The sequence below is a fragment of the Eretmochelys imbricata genome, chromosome 14, assembly GCF_965152235.1.
Source record: "Eretmochelys imbricata isolate rEreImb1 chromosome 14, rEreImb1.hap1, whole genome shotgun sequence".
Taxonomy (NCBI): domain Eukaryota; kingdom Metazoa; phylum Chordata; order Testudines; family Cheloniidae; genus Eretmochelys; species Eretmochelys imbricata.
Window position 1 is genome coordinate 37,847,938 of NC_135585.1, and position 15,994 is coordinate 37,863,931.

Sequence of the window (15,994 nt, forward strand, 5' to 3'; positions counted from 1 at the left end):
ATTACTTTTTGCCCATGTCTTGGGAAATAAATGAAGGGCCTAGGAGCCACATGAAACATATCACTTGATTGCCATCGCTAATGTCTAGTGGATGAAACCAAATGCCAAAGCCAATGTTGATAATTTACAATATGAAATGATTAGATCTTCATTTTAGAAATACAGAGTGCTAATAGAACACCTGCTTAGTGCAGCGAGAGAGACACTTTCCCGTCAAAATGCCCTTAGCCTAAGAAAGCTGCACTGGGTTTGGGAATAAGAGTTCTGGGCTCACATATGCCACTGATCGGTTTTATGCACGTCACAGCCCTAATCAGAGAGCACAGCCAGGTATTCTACACTAGCAGGGTTAAAGCAGCAAATCTTTTAAGTGAAGACAAGCCCTTGATGACTTGCACTAACTCACACAGAAGGTCTGTGGTAGACCCAGGAATTGAACCATGGTCTCTGACGTCCCAGGCTAGGGTTCTAACCCCTACCGCTCAAAGGCCTGTCTGCAAAGGTTGCCACCCCCTTTCTTAGCTCATCAAGCTTAAAGGCAGAGGACCAATGATTAGCTAAATGGAGACCACTTTAAAAATAGCACCTGCAATTATTATTTCCATTTCCCTTCCTGCAGCCTGGCATTATTTCCATTTCCCTTCCTGCAACTGTCACCACCCAAACCCTGCTCTGCATAGGGAGCTATTCATTTCCTCATGGGGTTTCCCATGATGCTCATCACTGCAGCGTCTGAGCCTCACAAATTGCCTGCTAGCTCTGGTAGTCTCAGTCCCATTTTCTCTCCTGTAGCCTTGTTTTTCAAAGAATCTTTTATCCTGCACAAGGGTCAAGCAATCGTGCCCGATCCTATGGGGCTGCTGGGGGTCCCTTCCTGAACCGTCAGACAATATGCCAGTCTTTCTCTGTCACTATTCTCCTTTCCAGCAATTCTGTGTTTTTCTGTACTACCAAGTTCAGCGTGGATAGCCATTCTCCGGAGCTGGCTCCCAGTCAGTCACAGGAGGCTGTTCTTCACAGGAGTATTGAAACAGGCTGTGACTGAAGTCTGGGTAACTGAGGAGATTTGATTGTTTTCATTTTGTTGGGCCTAACTCAGAACCAGTCCAGTGCAGCCAAGCTGATCTTTATTCCCCAAGTCAGTTGAGGAAGATGCACAAATAATTTACAGGGTTTGGGTTCCAATTTTGTTTTAAGAAGTTATTAAGATTCATAATGAACAGAAGAACTTTAACCAGAGGCAGAAGGATCGCTATGAAAGGCAAGTGCAGGCCCCTCTGAAACACAGGGCGATGGGAGCAGTTATATGGAAGCCTGTTGATACAGTTCATTACCAGCCAACCAGTGCTCTGTAGAATGTGCAGCATTTGTACTGGACTCTCCCCCTTTCTGACAAGTATTTCCTCTTCTCTCATAGTGGCACATGTTGCAGAGAGAGTTAAGGCTCTTCTATGGGAACTGCAGTGGGGGGGAAATCTCTATCTTTGGAACAATTGGCTAGTGCCTCCCAGGCAGCTGTTAGGGGATCTGATGAAGGAATGCTCAGCTCGGTGGTTACTACGTGCAGAACACTTCCTGCCCCACTCCTACCCTACACTGCACCCCAGAGATCCCCAAGGATTGCAGGAGTTTGCCCCACATGGACAGGCATTGGGTGGAAGCAAGTGCATGTTACAGTGACCCTTCACTCTGTCACTGACTGGGGTGCCAACAACGTGAAGGTGTTCTCACTTCCTACTAAGTTTATAACATAACGTTTATGTAGATGGTGGCCGGGGCAGAGTGGCTTGGGAATGGTCAGTCTTAAGGCTTTGTGTAAACTGGACTTTCGTCAGCAAAACTTTTGTCATTCAAGATTGTGAACTTGTTTTGCCGACAAAGCTACTGCCGCTCGTTGGGGGTGGAAGTTTTTTGTCAGCAGGAGAGCTCTCTCCTGACGACAAATGGTGGCTACACTGCGCACCTTTTAGCAACACACCCGTAGTGGCACAGTTGTGTCACTAAAAGGTGCGTAGTGTAGACATAATTCACAGTTCTGCTTCTGAGGCTTTCAGCCTTTCCGACCTCTTACGCTTGTGTTTTGGTAAATTTTGTCACTAGAACATTATTTTATGGTTTGTTTTAACCAGAGCCTCAAGTTCTTAAAGTTAACAGCATTTTCCATTTGGGATAATTATCTTTCCATTGACTTTTATGGGACAAGAGCAGGCCCTAAGTCTAAACTCTTATGGGATTATTTATGTGATATGCTATTTATAAACCTATAATATATTCTGTTTTTGTTTTTAGGGAAACTTGTTGCGAACCTTGGTAAGTGTCATAATCCTCTTCCTGTTATAAACCTTGTTCCACCAGGGGATGGAGCTTCCCTGATCCATGCACCCTCCTGACCCGACACTCTGCACCCGCTCTGCCCTTCAACTTTCTGATGGTCACCACTAGCTGACTGACTCTGCCTCTACACTCTCGCTCATGAGTCCCACCCTGGCCCATGATTCTTATTTGCCTATTCACATTTCCATGGCCACAACATTGACTTCCCACAGCCTCCCCAACGTTGACCCTTGCCAGCTCCATTCACACCTACTCCTCCTACACTTAAACAAAACAAGGACATTCCAACACAAAACCGTTCATTTCCAATTAAGCTCGAGCATTTATATATAAACTCCAAGGCTGAGATCATAGCATTCTGGCACTAATACAGAATGAGGCCAGTGTCATGTTGAAGGATCACACTTAGTATCAGAGACAAGTATGCTTTAAAACCAATACCAAGAATTCAGTTCTCCACTCATGAACTTTACTCCAGTATTGACTTCAAATTTAAAGCTAGGAGGGAAGAGAGAAATGCAATCCTGCTACTGTGTTAGAGTTCTGTTTGTTTGGGTGACTTAAAAAAGAAAACAACTGCAAACCATACTTCACATTTTTTAAAGTGGAACCTTAAGTTTTAAATTCCATGATTTTAAAAGTTCGAGAGTTTAAAATAGTTTCTTGTTGGGGTTTTCTGGAGGAGGTTGGTGGTACATCTGCTCAGCCTGAACTCCACAGAGTTTTGGGTGGTTATGTGTGCATTGTAATGTTCTTTGAACTGTGCCCAACAGAATGGTATGCAAGATACAAGGAAGGGCATATTTGCATTTTTTGACAAATTGGAGAAAAAACAAGCTGCTAGGCTGAGGCTCTCATAATAATTGAAATAACAGATCAAAGTGCATCTACTTACAAACACATAAAGTAAAGCAAAAACTAAATCTAAGATATTCTAGATTCTGACTGATTGTATTGTGGCCTCCATAGAAAGGTCTATCTGTGTCACACTGTCAGTCAGTCCCTTGTGGCAAGGCACCTCCTCTACCTGACAGTAGAGGAGCTTGGAGTAAGTCAGCCCCACTCTGGATGGCATTCATTCTCCCACTTGGGGAGTTATTTCCCAATCTTTTCCTGGGAGGTCTTGGGGCAGGCCTCAGAAGTGCTCCTCCGCCAAACAAATGAAAAAGAAAAAACCAGTTCCAACACAGAAACGAAGGGGATACCTTTTCCTACCCCCAACTCTGAGGGCAGGTGGCCTTGTTATTGGCCCTAGAGAGGCAGTCAGTTATGTAGCCTCCCCAGTATGAGGAGAGCAGCCACCCCTTCCTCCTCTCCTCTCCTCTCCTCTCCTCTCCTCTCCTCTCGTCCCCTCCCCTCCCCCCAAGTGAAGCCTTTCTCCCTGCTACCACTAGCCTTGCAGTAGCTTGTCTCTCCTCCTTCCCCCTCACCAGAGGAGCATTTTTTAAAGGTCTCAGGCAGCCCTTAATTGGACTCAGGTGTCCCTAGTTGACATGAGGTAACCTGTTCTCAGCTTTCAGGAAAAGGGCCTCTATCATTAGGGCTAACACACTTGCCTTCCCCCACCCTCTTACAGCTGCCCAGCCTGACTTCGTCATACTCTTTAATAATCACAGCGCAGTTACATTAAATTGCAGTCTGAATTATCCCCAGGTACCTGGCAGCATGAGATCTCATCTTTTGCCCTTTTCTTTCTCTAGAGCAGGGGTTCTCAAAACACATGTTTTGGTGTCTTCAGAGTACGGCCACCAACTCTTGCTGGTGGCCACTATGACAATTTTTCCTAAAATACTTAACTTTAGGAAAAACATAAAATATGAACATATACACATCCAAATCATACTAATTTATTTATATAAGGGTTTTTTTGCAGACTGAATAATAAAAATAATGTACAGTTGTCTCTATTCTTCACTAGACCTAAACAGAATAGAAACACAGATAAGGTGCGCGGCATGTTCTTGTCTTGTTGTTTCTTTTGCTTTTTTGGTTGTATTTTTGTTTTAGACTTGCTAGCTAGTAAGTCTGCTTCTGTGAAAAATTATATTTGTATGTTTGTTAATATAACTTCTCACAGCAGACTTCTTAGCTAGCTGGGAGGCAGTGAAAAGTGATATTAACAAACATATAAATATCACTTTTCACAGCAGACATACTCAGCTCTGGCAAGCTGGCGGGGGATAAATTAAGCCTTGGATGAGGAAGTATGTAGGGAGGCAGTGGGGGCCAGGATCATGTCGTTAATGGGATGACCCAAATATTTTCTATCTTGGGGGACTGTAGATTATCTGTAGAGCTCAGTTTAGAAGGAAGCCAGTATATTTCAGATAATATTTATTTATCTTGCATCATGGCATTTTGTAAGGATGGGATTTGGTTTAAAAAACAAGACAAAACTGAGGCCCTTTTGGCTATATAGTAACTATAGGCAATGGGAGTAGATCTAAAGAAAGGTTGCGGATTGAATTCATTGTTAATAAAAAATGCAACATTTAAAAACCATTTTTCTCTATATTTCTTTCCTATTTTCTTTTAGAGGAACATCTTGCACAGAAAGGTACGGTTTCTTTGTTCATTTTAATAGGAGAAATCAAAGTTTGCATCAAATTGCCTATATTATTATTATTATTATTATTTATTATTTATTATTTGTACTGTGGAAGCACCAAAGGGATCAGGGCCCGATTGTGCTAGGTGCTGTACAAACATATAACAAAGAGCTGGTCCATGCCCCAAAGAGCTTACAATTCCACATATAAGATGTGAGACAACAGGTGGATATAGACAGACTGACGGGGCTCCCCAGGGAACAGGGAGATCATTGTGATCAGGGTGATAAGCACCAGTCACAGTTCCCCAGCTGTCAAGTGATTCATAGGCTTCCTGGCAGAGGTGTGTTTTAAGAAGTCTCAAGGTAGCAGCCTCCTACTTCCCAGCTGGCTAAGAGATTTTCATATAGACCAGTTAGAGCTGCACAAAGGCAAAACCCACCCACACAAGCCCTTAACAGGAAGCAAACAACAAGTGCAGAGAACTCTCTGAACACTGATGCATCATGGTACCCATTCTTTCTAGTAGCCCCCTGTCCCCTCTAACGGACAGGGAAACACCCTGTGTGTGACACAGTCCTCTGACTCACACTAACCCTTAGCCCTGCCCTCAGCAGAGTTAGCAGGTGCTTGCTCTGGCCCAGTGTATGCTGAGGAAAGGGCGAGGCAGGAGTTAAGCTTTTACATTCTTATGCAGAGTGGATTAATGGCGGGGGTGGGGGGGTGTTCCTTGCCTGGGGAAGGGGAAATGGAGCTCTCAGCCTGAGTCCAAGGAGGCACTGAGAGATGTGCAGGTTCTGTCTCCACACCCTCACCCCATCCCTGCTCTGGCCATCTCCCCACACAGCATGGACCAAGTCAGGGGAGCCAGCCCTGTCCCCCAACCTATGTTCCCCTTGCATGTTCCCCCATATGTCCCTTTCATCCCAAGCAAGGGCGGAGAGGCCTAGGCAGCACTGTCATGGGAGCAGGCAGGCTTGGAGGGAGGGATGGAGCTGCAGTTGGAGGTGGTGTCGGGGCAGAATCTCCCAGCTCAGCAGCAGAGGCCTCTCCTTCGTCAGAGGAAGGGGCTGGGCTCCCCAGCTCTGCTGTGCCAGCAGACCTGTCTGCTAAGATTCCTCCCCATGCCCAGGGGGGAGCTCCAGGGGACACCCCACCACTCATCCATGCCCCATCCCTGGTGATTTTCCCCCGCTCAATAGCATCATCCCTTCCTGACCACAGCACTGGTCTAAGCAGCCTCCCTTAGCTTGTATGAACAGGAGGAAGGGTAGGTGTAGGTATTGCTCTGTCCTTTAATCACTGCTGTGAATATGTTCTTCACTTGTAGTAATAGTTATAAAATTCCTATGAGGTTCACATTGGCCAGGGATAGAGTAACTGGAAAAATTCATAGATTCCAGTGCCAGAAGGGACGACTGTGATCATCTAGTCTGACCTGCATAACACTGGCCAGAAAACTGCCCAAATATTTCCTAGTGCAGGAAAAACATATCATCTTGATTTTAAAATTTTCATTGATGGCGAATGCACAACAATCCTCAGTAAATTGTTCCAGTGGTTAATTACGCTCACTGTTAAGTTTATGGAAATAAGGCGTACTTTTTTTTCATTTCATTAATTTTTAATTGAGCATTTCCAACCTTTCTGACACTCCTTGTTATTATTAGTCTTATTTAAGTATAGTCCCTTATAGTTAAAAAAGATTTAATTTGTGATAAGATCATGGGAACTCTTACAATGTAAACCACCCTTTAAATGTATGCTTGTTTCAATAAACTTTCTTACCATATATCTATTTCTATTGATTTGTTTTTAGAGAAGCTCCAGAATGAACTTCGTAAGTGCCATTCCCACCTTCTCCCAATATAAACTTTATTATAAACTATTTCCCCTTCTGAGGGTCTTGTGCACAGGACAGCTCTCATCTCTCTGTATCTACTTTGTTTCAGAATTGAGAAGAGCTCAAATATATCAAGGTAAATTCAGCTGATATTTTATTCATGTCAAAATTGGGGTGATCTTTGCTGCCTTTCCTTTTGCAATGAACAGGCTCAGAGCAAGAGTGACAGGATTCAGATAGTATTTTCAGAGAGATGGGACAGATGTTCTCCTTTAAGGGTAAAGTGGTGATTAGTGAGAGGGGATTTCCAATCTTTCCGGTCTTACACTGTTCTGACAGGATCATTTCCATTACACTGCTCAATACACTCTGCTGAAGAGCAATTTCCCAGACTCCCTGATTTAACTCTCCATTCCCTTCTAATGGAATATGAGGAAACAAGGAGCATGTTGGTCATCCATGGTGCTGGGGAGTTGGACTCTCTAAGGGATGCGGAGGGTCCCAGGGAATATGGTCATCTATTTTACCTTATATTTAAACATTTGCAATGTACAGTGGATGGGGGATTGCTAATCAGATGTGGAGCCTTTCACTGGTAGGCCACTAGTCTCAATGCCACCAAGTGAGGCTGATTGTAGGGATCATTGTGCAACGAATAGCTGGTGACAGTTCAGTTACAAACAATTAATGGCTGTGCTCATTATCCTGAAATACTCATATTCATGGCTGAACGCACCACAGAGACTCACCTGCCCATTATCCTTGGAAATGAATTTTGCATGTGTCAGGTTTGAGGCAGATTGGCAGGATAGTGTAGGAGAATTTTGCACTGCACCTGGACAATAAATACAGAAAGAGCTTTAGCAGCCAGTGTTTAAATGCTTCTCTCCTTCCCAGAACTACATTCATGCAGCACTCTGGCTCAGTATCTGTCAGCAGAGTGTCAAGCGTGCTCAGAAGAGAGGGTGAGTAAAGGAAAGGAGAGTGGGGTGGAGCTCTCAGATGCAGTTTAAGTTGTTACCATCACAGAAAGCACCACATCTTTAGGGTTAAATTTAAATCATGATTCTGGAAAAGGAAACCTCGCAGTCGTAAATTAAAATAACACATGGTGGAAAACCCAGAGAGAGAGAGGAATGAAATGGAGACATAGAGAAAATGTATACCTGAGGCTTCTGAAATGACACCTCACAAGATGCCCCAGCCTCCAGTCAAGACCCCATCCACACAGTCATGGAAATGGAAGGACTCAACAATCTGCCCACAAGAAGGGTGTCTTGGGAGAGGGAAAGCAAAAGGTTAATCTTGATGGAAAGCGTCTCGTGGTTATGAAATAAAAGGAAGTAAGGAAAAAATGACAGGTCAGAAAAGGGCAGTGAAGGATGGTATTTTTAAAAAACTGAAAGTAAAAAAACTGTGGTGTTGATTTTAATTTTTAAAGACATAAAATTTTGATAAATTATAGCCAGATCACTGCTATCACCTCTAGCCAAGGTTGCCAAAGTGTTTCCATTCTAGCATCTGAATTCAGTTGCTTATGAAATGTTCACCTCTAGGACTGAGATTTTCCATTCCCGTCTCTGCCCTAAGGCGATACCTTTTTATCAAAAAAGGTTTCAGCAAAATGGTCCGGCTGGTCTTTAGGAAGAAATTCATTTTCCTGTCCCCAAGAAAGTTAGGTCTTGGTGCCCCAGTCACTCACTCACACACACACATCCACTGCACCGGTTCCCGAGCAAAACTACTACATTAACAACTGGTGTAACTTCACATTCATTCACTAAATGTTAGTCCTGGGCATTAGATGCCTCCTAGAGGAGTCCAGTAGATGAGGTTTCATCTTCTTTCATTTTACGGTACAAAGTGGTAAATAGATGTCAGGAGACTTTTAGGATTCTGTTTGACAGCTCTGGCAGAATTCAACAGCCCCTTGTCGGATTCACTACAAATGTTCTAGAATTAATCTGTGGTGCTGTGAGACCTTGTCTATCAGTGATGAGGCCAATACGACTCTTTGGGAGGATTTTACAGCAGGAGTGAGGTCGGCATGGACTCAGGCTTATAATAAACATTCAGTTTCAGCCTTACCTATGGAGTGACTAGGGACACTCCCTAATATAGGGAAAAAACAATGTCCTAATGTTTTAAGTGGCTACTGTGTCATTCATTTGTTTCTCATACGATGCACCCATGTCACTCACTCATGACAGACTACAGACTATCGTCCCTATTCCCATGCCAGGTACCTGGGAACTGTGGGCATAACCCACCAGACTTCCCAGGCTGGAGCCCACAAGGGCCTGGCTCTCCTGGGAATGCAGTGAGAGGCAGTGGCAGCCAGAGCAGCAGTGGGTTGGGGGAGCTTCTCCTTCAGCGACTTGGGCCCTTTAACACTGAGCCACCAGCCAGATTCGAAGCTCAATGAAAGGGGAAAGTAGTAGAGCAATGTGTGGGTATAGTAGGGAAGGTTTTAGCTGCTTTTCAGGGATTAAAATTTCCCTTAGAGGGAGATACAGGGAAGAGTGAGTCAGTGTGGATGATAGAAACCATAAATGGTGATAAGTAGATAGAACAGGATATATCCGTGCTGGCAGGGAGAGTGGGGAGCTGCACTGAATCTCTGCTCGACCCCAGCAGAGCTCCCTGGGGCCCAGGACCAAGAGCCAGAAAACCAGGGAGTGCTCCAGCTGGGACGGGGCCTGTCAAGGTTCCTTCCCCACTCTGAACTCTAGGGTACAGATTTAGGGACCTACATGAAAGATCCCCTAAGCTTATTCTTACCAGCTTAGGTTAAAAACTTCCCCAAGGTACAAACTTTGCCTTGTCCTTGAACCATATGCTGCCACCACCAAGCGTGTTACACAAAGAACAGGGAAAGAGCCCACATGGAGACATCTTCCCCCTCAAAATATCCCCCCAAGCCGTATACCCCCTTTCCTGGGGAAGGCTTGATAGAAATCCTCACCAATTTGTACAGGTGAACACAGACCCAAACCCTTGGATCTTAAAAACAATGAAAAATCAATCAGGTTCTTAAAAGAAGAATTTTAATTAAAGAAAAGGTAAAAGAATCACCTCTGTAAAATCAGGATGGTAAATACCTTACAGGGTAAGCAGATTCAAAACATAGAGAATCTCTCTAGGTAAAACCTTAAGTTACAAAAAGACACAAAAACAGGAATATACATTCCATCCAGCACAGCGTATTTTACCAGCCATTAAACAAAAGGAAATCTAATGCATTTCTAGCTAGATTACTTACTAACTAGCAGAAGTTCTGAGGCTGCATTCCTGATCTGTTCCTGGCAAAAGCATCACACAGACAGACGAACCCTTTGTTCCCTCCCCTCCAGCTTTGAAAATATCTTGTCTCCTCATTGGTCATTTTGGTCAGGTGCCAGCGAGGTTATCTTAGCTTCTTAACCCTTTACAGGTGAAAGGGTTTTGCCTCTGACCAGGAGGGATTTTATAGCACTGTATACTGGTTACTCTTCCCTTTATATTTATTACAGGGCTGGTGGCTTGGAGTAAGTACCAAGAGCCAGTATTCACATGTGGGAGGGGTTCTAAGAACAACTGCTGCCATCAGTTGGGTGGTTCTGAGCTCATTTATTGGTTTAAGAAGAGCTCTCGGTGACCAGGCCAGGTGTAGGGCATAGGCCATTGGTGCCTCCTGACTCTGGACACCTTCCACATGTGTGGAATGCCAGAGGAGGAGTTTGTGAGAAAGACTAGCTGTAAGTGCAGGTCATGGCTGTATGTGGCATCTGTGTTAGTAAACCCCTTTAAAGACTTCAGGAATGATGTGAGCCAGGTGAGCTCGACAGTCACACCGTAGGATGGCCCTAGCAGTTATTACAGCAAGGCCTGTGTAATTACTTCCCTATTTCAGAGTGCCCCATAGCAATGTGAGGGGTTACACTGTGTCCCATCAGAGCGATGAACTGTGACATGGAGTAGAGCACGAACTGACAAGCAGGACATTACAAGGTGCCTGATGGCTGGCAGTTACATGACCCTCGTTTATTACTGGCCACTAACCTGTCTGTTTTATGGCCAAGGCTGCCAGAAGACTCCAGTAAAGTGAAAGGTATTACAGCTGCATGTATCCTGGCTGTTCTAGACTGAATTCACTGTTAACCCTGGTGCTATGAAGAGTAGTTTCAGAGTCAGCAGCTGCTCAAGCCATTCCCCATTGCTCACTGAGCATTGCCTACCTTGTATCACTGGTATGTTTGCCCCTGTGTTGTATTGAAGTCTGGTGCTTAGAGACCAGTGTTCTCCAACTGGTTTTTGAATGTTATAATTCTTGACGTCTGATTTGTTGAAATCAATGGGACTCTTTCTTTTGACTTCAGTGGACTTTGGATCATGCCCATAGTGGATAAAGATGGACTAGGTGACTTGGTTTATTTCATAGAATCATAGAATATCAGGGTTGGAAGGGACCTCAGGAGGTCATCTAGTCCAACCCTCTGCTCAAAGCAGGACCAATCCCCAATTAAATCATCCCAGCCAGGGCTTTGTCAAGCCTGACCTTAAAAACTTCTAAGGAAGGAGATTCCACCACCTCCCTAGGTAACGCATTCCAGTGTTTCACCACCCTCCTAGTGAAAAAGTTTTTCCTAATATCCAACCTAAACCTTCCCCACTGCAACTTGAGACCATTATTCCTTGTCCTGTCCTCTTCTACCACTGAGAATAGTCTAGAACCATCCTCTCTGGAACCACCTCTCAGGTAGTTGAAAGCAGCTATCAAATCCCCCCTCATTCTTCTCTTCTGCACACTAAACAATCCCAGTTCCCTCAGCCTCTCCTCATAAGTCATGTGTTCCAGTCCCCTAATCATTTTTGTTGCCCTTCTCTAGACTCTCTCCAATTTCTCCACATCCTTCTTGTAGTGTGGGGCCCAAAACTGGACACAGTACTCCAGATGAGGCCTCACCAATGTCGAATAGAGGGGGACGATCACGTCCCTCGATCTGCTCGCTATGCCCCTACTTATACATCCCAAAATGCCATTGGCCTTCTTGGCAACAAGGGCACACTATTGACTCATATCCAGCTTCTCGTCCACTGTGACCCCTAGGTCCTTTTCTGCAGAACTGCTGCCTAGCCATTCGGTCCCTAGTCTGTAGCTGTGCATTGGGTTCTTCCGTCCTAAGTGCAGGACCCTGCACTTATCCTTATTGAACCTCATCAGATTTCTTTTGGCCCAATCCTCCAATTTGTCTAGGTCCCCCTGTATCCTATCCCTGCCCTCCAGCGTATCTACCACTCCTCCCAGTTTAGTATCATCCGCAAATTTGCTGAGAGTGCAATCCACACCATCCTCCAGATCATTTATGAAGATATTGAACAAAACCGGCCCCAGAACCGACCCCTGGGGCACTCCACTTGACACCGGCTACCAACTAGACATGGAGCCATTGATCACTACCCGTTGAGCCCGACAATCTAGCCAACTTTCTACCCACCTTATAGTGCATTCATCCAGCCCGTACTTCTTTAACTTGCTGACAAGAATACTGTGGGAGACCATGTCAAAAGCTTTGCTAAAGTCAAGAAACAATACATCCACTGCTTTCCCTTCATCCACAGAACCAGTAATCTCATCATAGAAGGCGATTAGATTAGTCAGGCATGACCTTCCCTTGGTGAATCCATGTTGACTGTTCCTGATCACTTTCCTCTCATGTAAGTGCTTCAGGATTGATTCTTTGAGGACCTGCTCCATGATTTTTCTGGGGACTGAGGTGAGGCTGACTGGCCTGTAGTTCCCATGATCCTCCTTCTTCCCTTCCCTATTTGTACCTTCAAAAATCCCTTACAAGAAGGTATTAAGGAAACTGAGTAGCCATGTGGAGAGATGTAAATTTCTGGCACTGAATCAAACTGGCTAACAGATAGAAAGTAAAATGTGAGACAAAAAGGGTCAGTTTTGATACCAGCTTGAAGTTGAGTGTGTACTACAATGTTCCATACTAATACTGGAGTTATTTACTTTTATCAACTTGAGAAAGGGTCCTGGGTATCATTGTGTGTAGCTCAGTGGAAATCTCTTTTTAAAGTGCAGCAATGGTCAAAAAGCAAACAATGTTCACATGCATATGTATGCAATGGAGAATAATATGAAAAATATTTAGCCACTATATAAATCAATTGAATGCTCTTGTGATGCTGATAGGTGTGGGGGATTGAACCTGGGACCTCTGGTGCTTAGTGTGTGAGCCTCTACTGCATGAGCTAAAAGCCACCTGGCTGTTAGCTAAGGCTTGTAGAGCAGACTCATTTTATCTCTCTCTCTCTAAGTGGTCCCAGTGCCACTACATGGGACAGAACACCACACCCAGGAGGTGTGTGGGTTACACTCTCACCTGGATACTATATGCATAGGGCCCTTCATTTTTGGTTTTTATTTTATTTAATTTTTCCCAGGAATTTATTGGTGTTTTAGTACTACAACAACAAAAACAGGTGAAAATTAGTGGAAAAAACTAGTAATAATTTTTCTGGGTAAATATCAGGGTTTATTTTGGTGGACAGAAGGACAGGGGAAAAGAGTATTTGGTAGGTTAATGCTTTGATGAATGGAATTCAATGTGGTTTGCTGCAGACCTAAAACACAACTCAAAACACAATGCCACCTCAGAGTTTAAGAAAACAATACATCTCTAACCCCCAAATAAAACTTTTCATTTGAATAAACATCGTACTGTTGTAGACTTAAAACTATTAGCCTATAAATATTTACATTTAATAATTTGGCCACACCATTTGCAGCGCATACACTCAACTTCATCCTTTCCTACTGTTTTTATTTTTTAAAATTTTGAATACTTCCTTGTGTTCTGAAACCTATTCTGATACAGATTTTCGGTTTCTTCCCATTTTAGTGTGTCATATCTTTAAATTATCTGCTAACAGCTTGAAATGTGTATGTGGTGGACATGAAATTCATCAGTATGTTCAGATGAGCATGCACTTCAGAGCTTGCGTGAGTGCCTGTTTATTGTGTGCATCTTTAGACTAGTAAGTAGCTGTGTGACTCATGCCCCCTCACCTGGAGTGCCCTTTACACTGCTTTGCTGCTGTAGCCTCTAGTCTGGGCAACCCACAAGTGGCCTCCAGCATGTAAGTCATTCCCACCTATGTCTGTGTGCACTTGCAAACTGCCAGTCACACTCAGAGTCTCACTAGCCCAGGGGTGGCCAAACTGTGAGTTGCGAGCCACATGCGATTCTTTTACTGCTGAAGTGCGGCTCGCAGAGCCCTGCATGTGCCCTCCTCTCCATTCTCCACCTACCAGACTGAGGGTGGGTGCAGAGCTCGGGACCTTTGCCTTGCAGTGGGGTGGTGGGGTAGGGGCTTTAGCCCAGCAGGGAGGGGGGGTCTTGGGGTTTCTGCCCAGTGGGGCACACCTGCCTGGGCTCAGGGCTTCAACAGGAGCAGGGCTGAAGTCCTGAGCCCTGTGAGGCACCTCCTGCGGGGCTGAAGACCCGAGCCCCAGCCCCAGCAGGTGAGCCCCAGCTTTTGAACTTCTGAAGATTGTTGTATGCGGCTTGAAGGGCCAGTAAGTTTGGCCACCCCTGCACTATCCTGAATTACAGGCAGGGTGACCCCAGCCCCCTCCCAGTCCCAGACTTTCCCAAGAAATGTACATTTTATACTGTCCAGCTCTCTCCTGGACAATGCAAGCTTATATAAAGTTTGTCATTTTATTAATAGAAATGTGATCACAATTCTCGTTATGCCAAATGGAGTTCCCAAACACTTCAATTCAAACACACTGGTTTAGATAAAACAAGTTTGTTAATTGCAAAGAGATAGATTTTAAGTGAGTACAAGTAATGAGGCATAAAAATCAGAAATGGTTACAAGAAAAATAAAGATAAAATGCAACTAATGCCTAACTTAACAAACTGTGTTACGTTCACAGCCAAGTTTCTCTCATCTTACTGGGCAAACTTCTTGGCCATGAGCCCCTTTTCTGTGTAATGGCTGCTTCCTTTATTCCTTCTGATGCAGTCAACTGATGGACAGCAAATGAGAGAGGAAGAAGAGGAGTGGGTCTTGGGGTGTTTGTCCGCCTTTTGTAGTGTCAGTCCCTCGTTTGAAAAACATTCCCAGCTGAGATTCAGGAGACGGAGAGTCCATAGGCGAGGATGTTTCCTGCTCGTTTTTCGTCACCTGTTTGAGGTTTCTTTGTCTACCCTTCCTGCTTGATGACTCTGTTTACTGCTTAAGTGCAAATTAAGCAGATCATACATTGCTTTGTTTAGGACAGATCTGTTTGCCAACTTCTGTTTGGTCAGGACTGTGGTTTGGAATATGTGTTAATAACACCATAAAGTGGAACCTTCTATCTTACATACTATGTTGCCCCACAAATTTTATCAGGAGAATATTGACCAGAATTTATGAGTTTTCAGAAAATACCTCATAAGGCATACTGTGTACAAATATTATTTCAATAGTGTGCAAGTGAGAAATATAGTGGTACAGACTATCACAGCATCTACTATATATTATCTAATATTATTTTAATTAAACTCACTTTATAGGTAACAATTTACATTTATGAAATAACAGAATTTGGAATTAGAAAATAGAACCCACTAGAACATAAACCCCAACTTTATGCATTCCCTTTTCATTTTCTCAGTTTTCAGCCTCTGTAAGCCCAGAGTTTGGAGGAAAATTTCTTAGGATGTTTAGTTAACCCTTGAGCAATCCTCTTGTGCAGTCTTTGTTTACTGTTTTGAGTTCCAGCTTAAATATCAATATGTATTCCTTAGTGTGATGTGGTGCCTTCTTGATTGAACAGTTATCCCTCTGCTCCTTTCTGGCTTACAGTTCCTTTGTTCTCTGACAATTTTTCTATTCCTTTCACTTCATCTTATATACCTCAGGATGCTGTCCAGATGTTTTATTTTACAGTCCTTACTATTTTTTCATTTTCACTACAACTCTTTTCCTCCTTATTTCTTAAGTCTTTAATTATAGTTTATCTTTTGTTGCAGTTTATTTTATTCTCATTTCATTCTTGCTTTACTTAATAGTTTTCTAACAGTGTTTTTCTAATAATTTCTTAGATTACATCAAGACTCTAGTTATTTTGCCTGTTGTTTAATTTCACTATTCTTCCTTTAACATTTCCACTTTTCCCCTTCTACCACTGCCTTTTTTCTTTCAAAGTACGGTCCCTTTTGTCACTGTTCCTACTATTTCTGTCTGTCCTGTCCCCCCTGAACTGGATTTTCTCCCT

The 15,994-nt window shown here is 43.7% G+C and overlaps 1 protein-coding gene across 3 annotated transcripts in view; it reads left to right on the forward strand.

Annotated features, from left to right (window-relative positions):
• LOC144275097 (butyrophilin subfamily 1 member A1-like) overlaps positions 1 to 15,994 on the forward strand; it is a 46,528-nt gene that overhangs the window by 26,368 nt on the left and 4,166 nt on the right. For 2 of the 3 annotated variants that reach the window (XM_077834230.1, XM_077834229.1), the window contains exons 7-10: positions 2,290 to 2,310; positions 4,871 to 4,891; positions 6,703 to 6,723; positions 6,836 to 6,862. In XM_077834230.1, coding sequence (XP_077690356.1) covers positions 2,290 to 2,310; positions 4,871 to 4,891; positions 6,703 to 6,723; positions 6,836 to 6,862 — 90 coding nt within the window. The remainder of the gene's footprint in view (positions 1 to 2,289; positions 2,311 to 4,870; positions 4,892 to 6,702; positions 6,724 to 6,835; positions 6,863 to 15,994) is intronic. The other variant, XM_077834231.1, reaches the window with a different exon arrangement.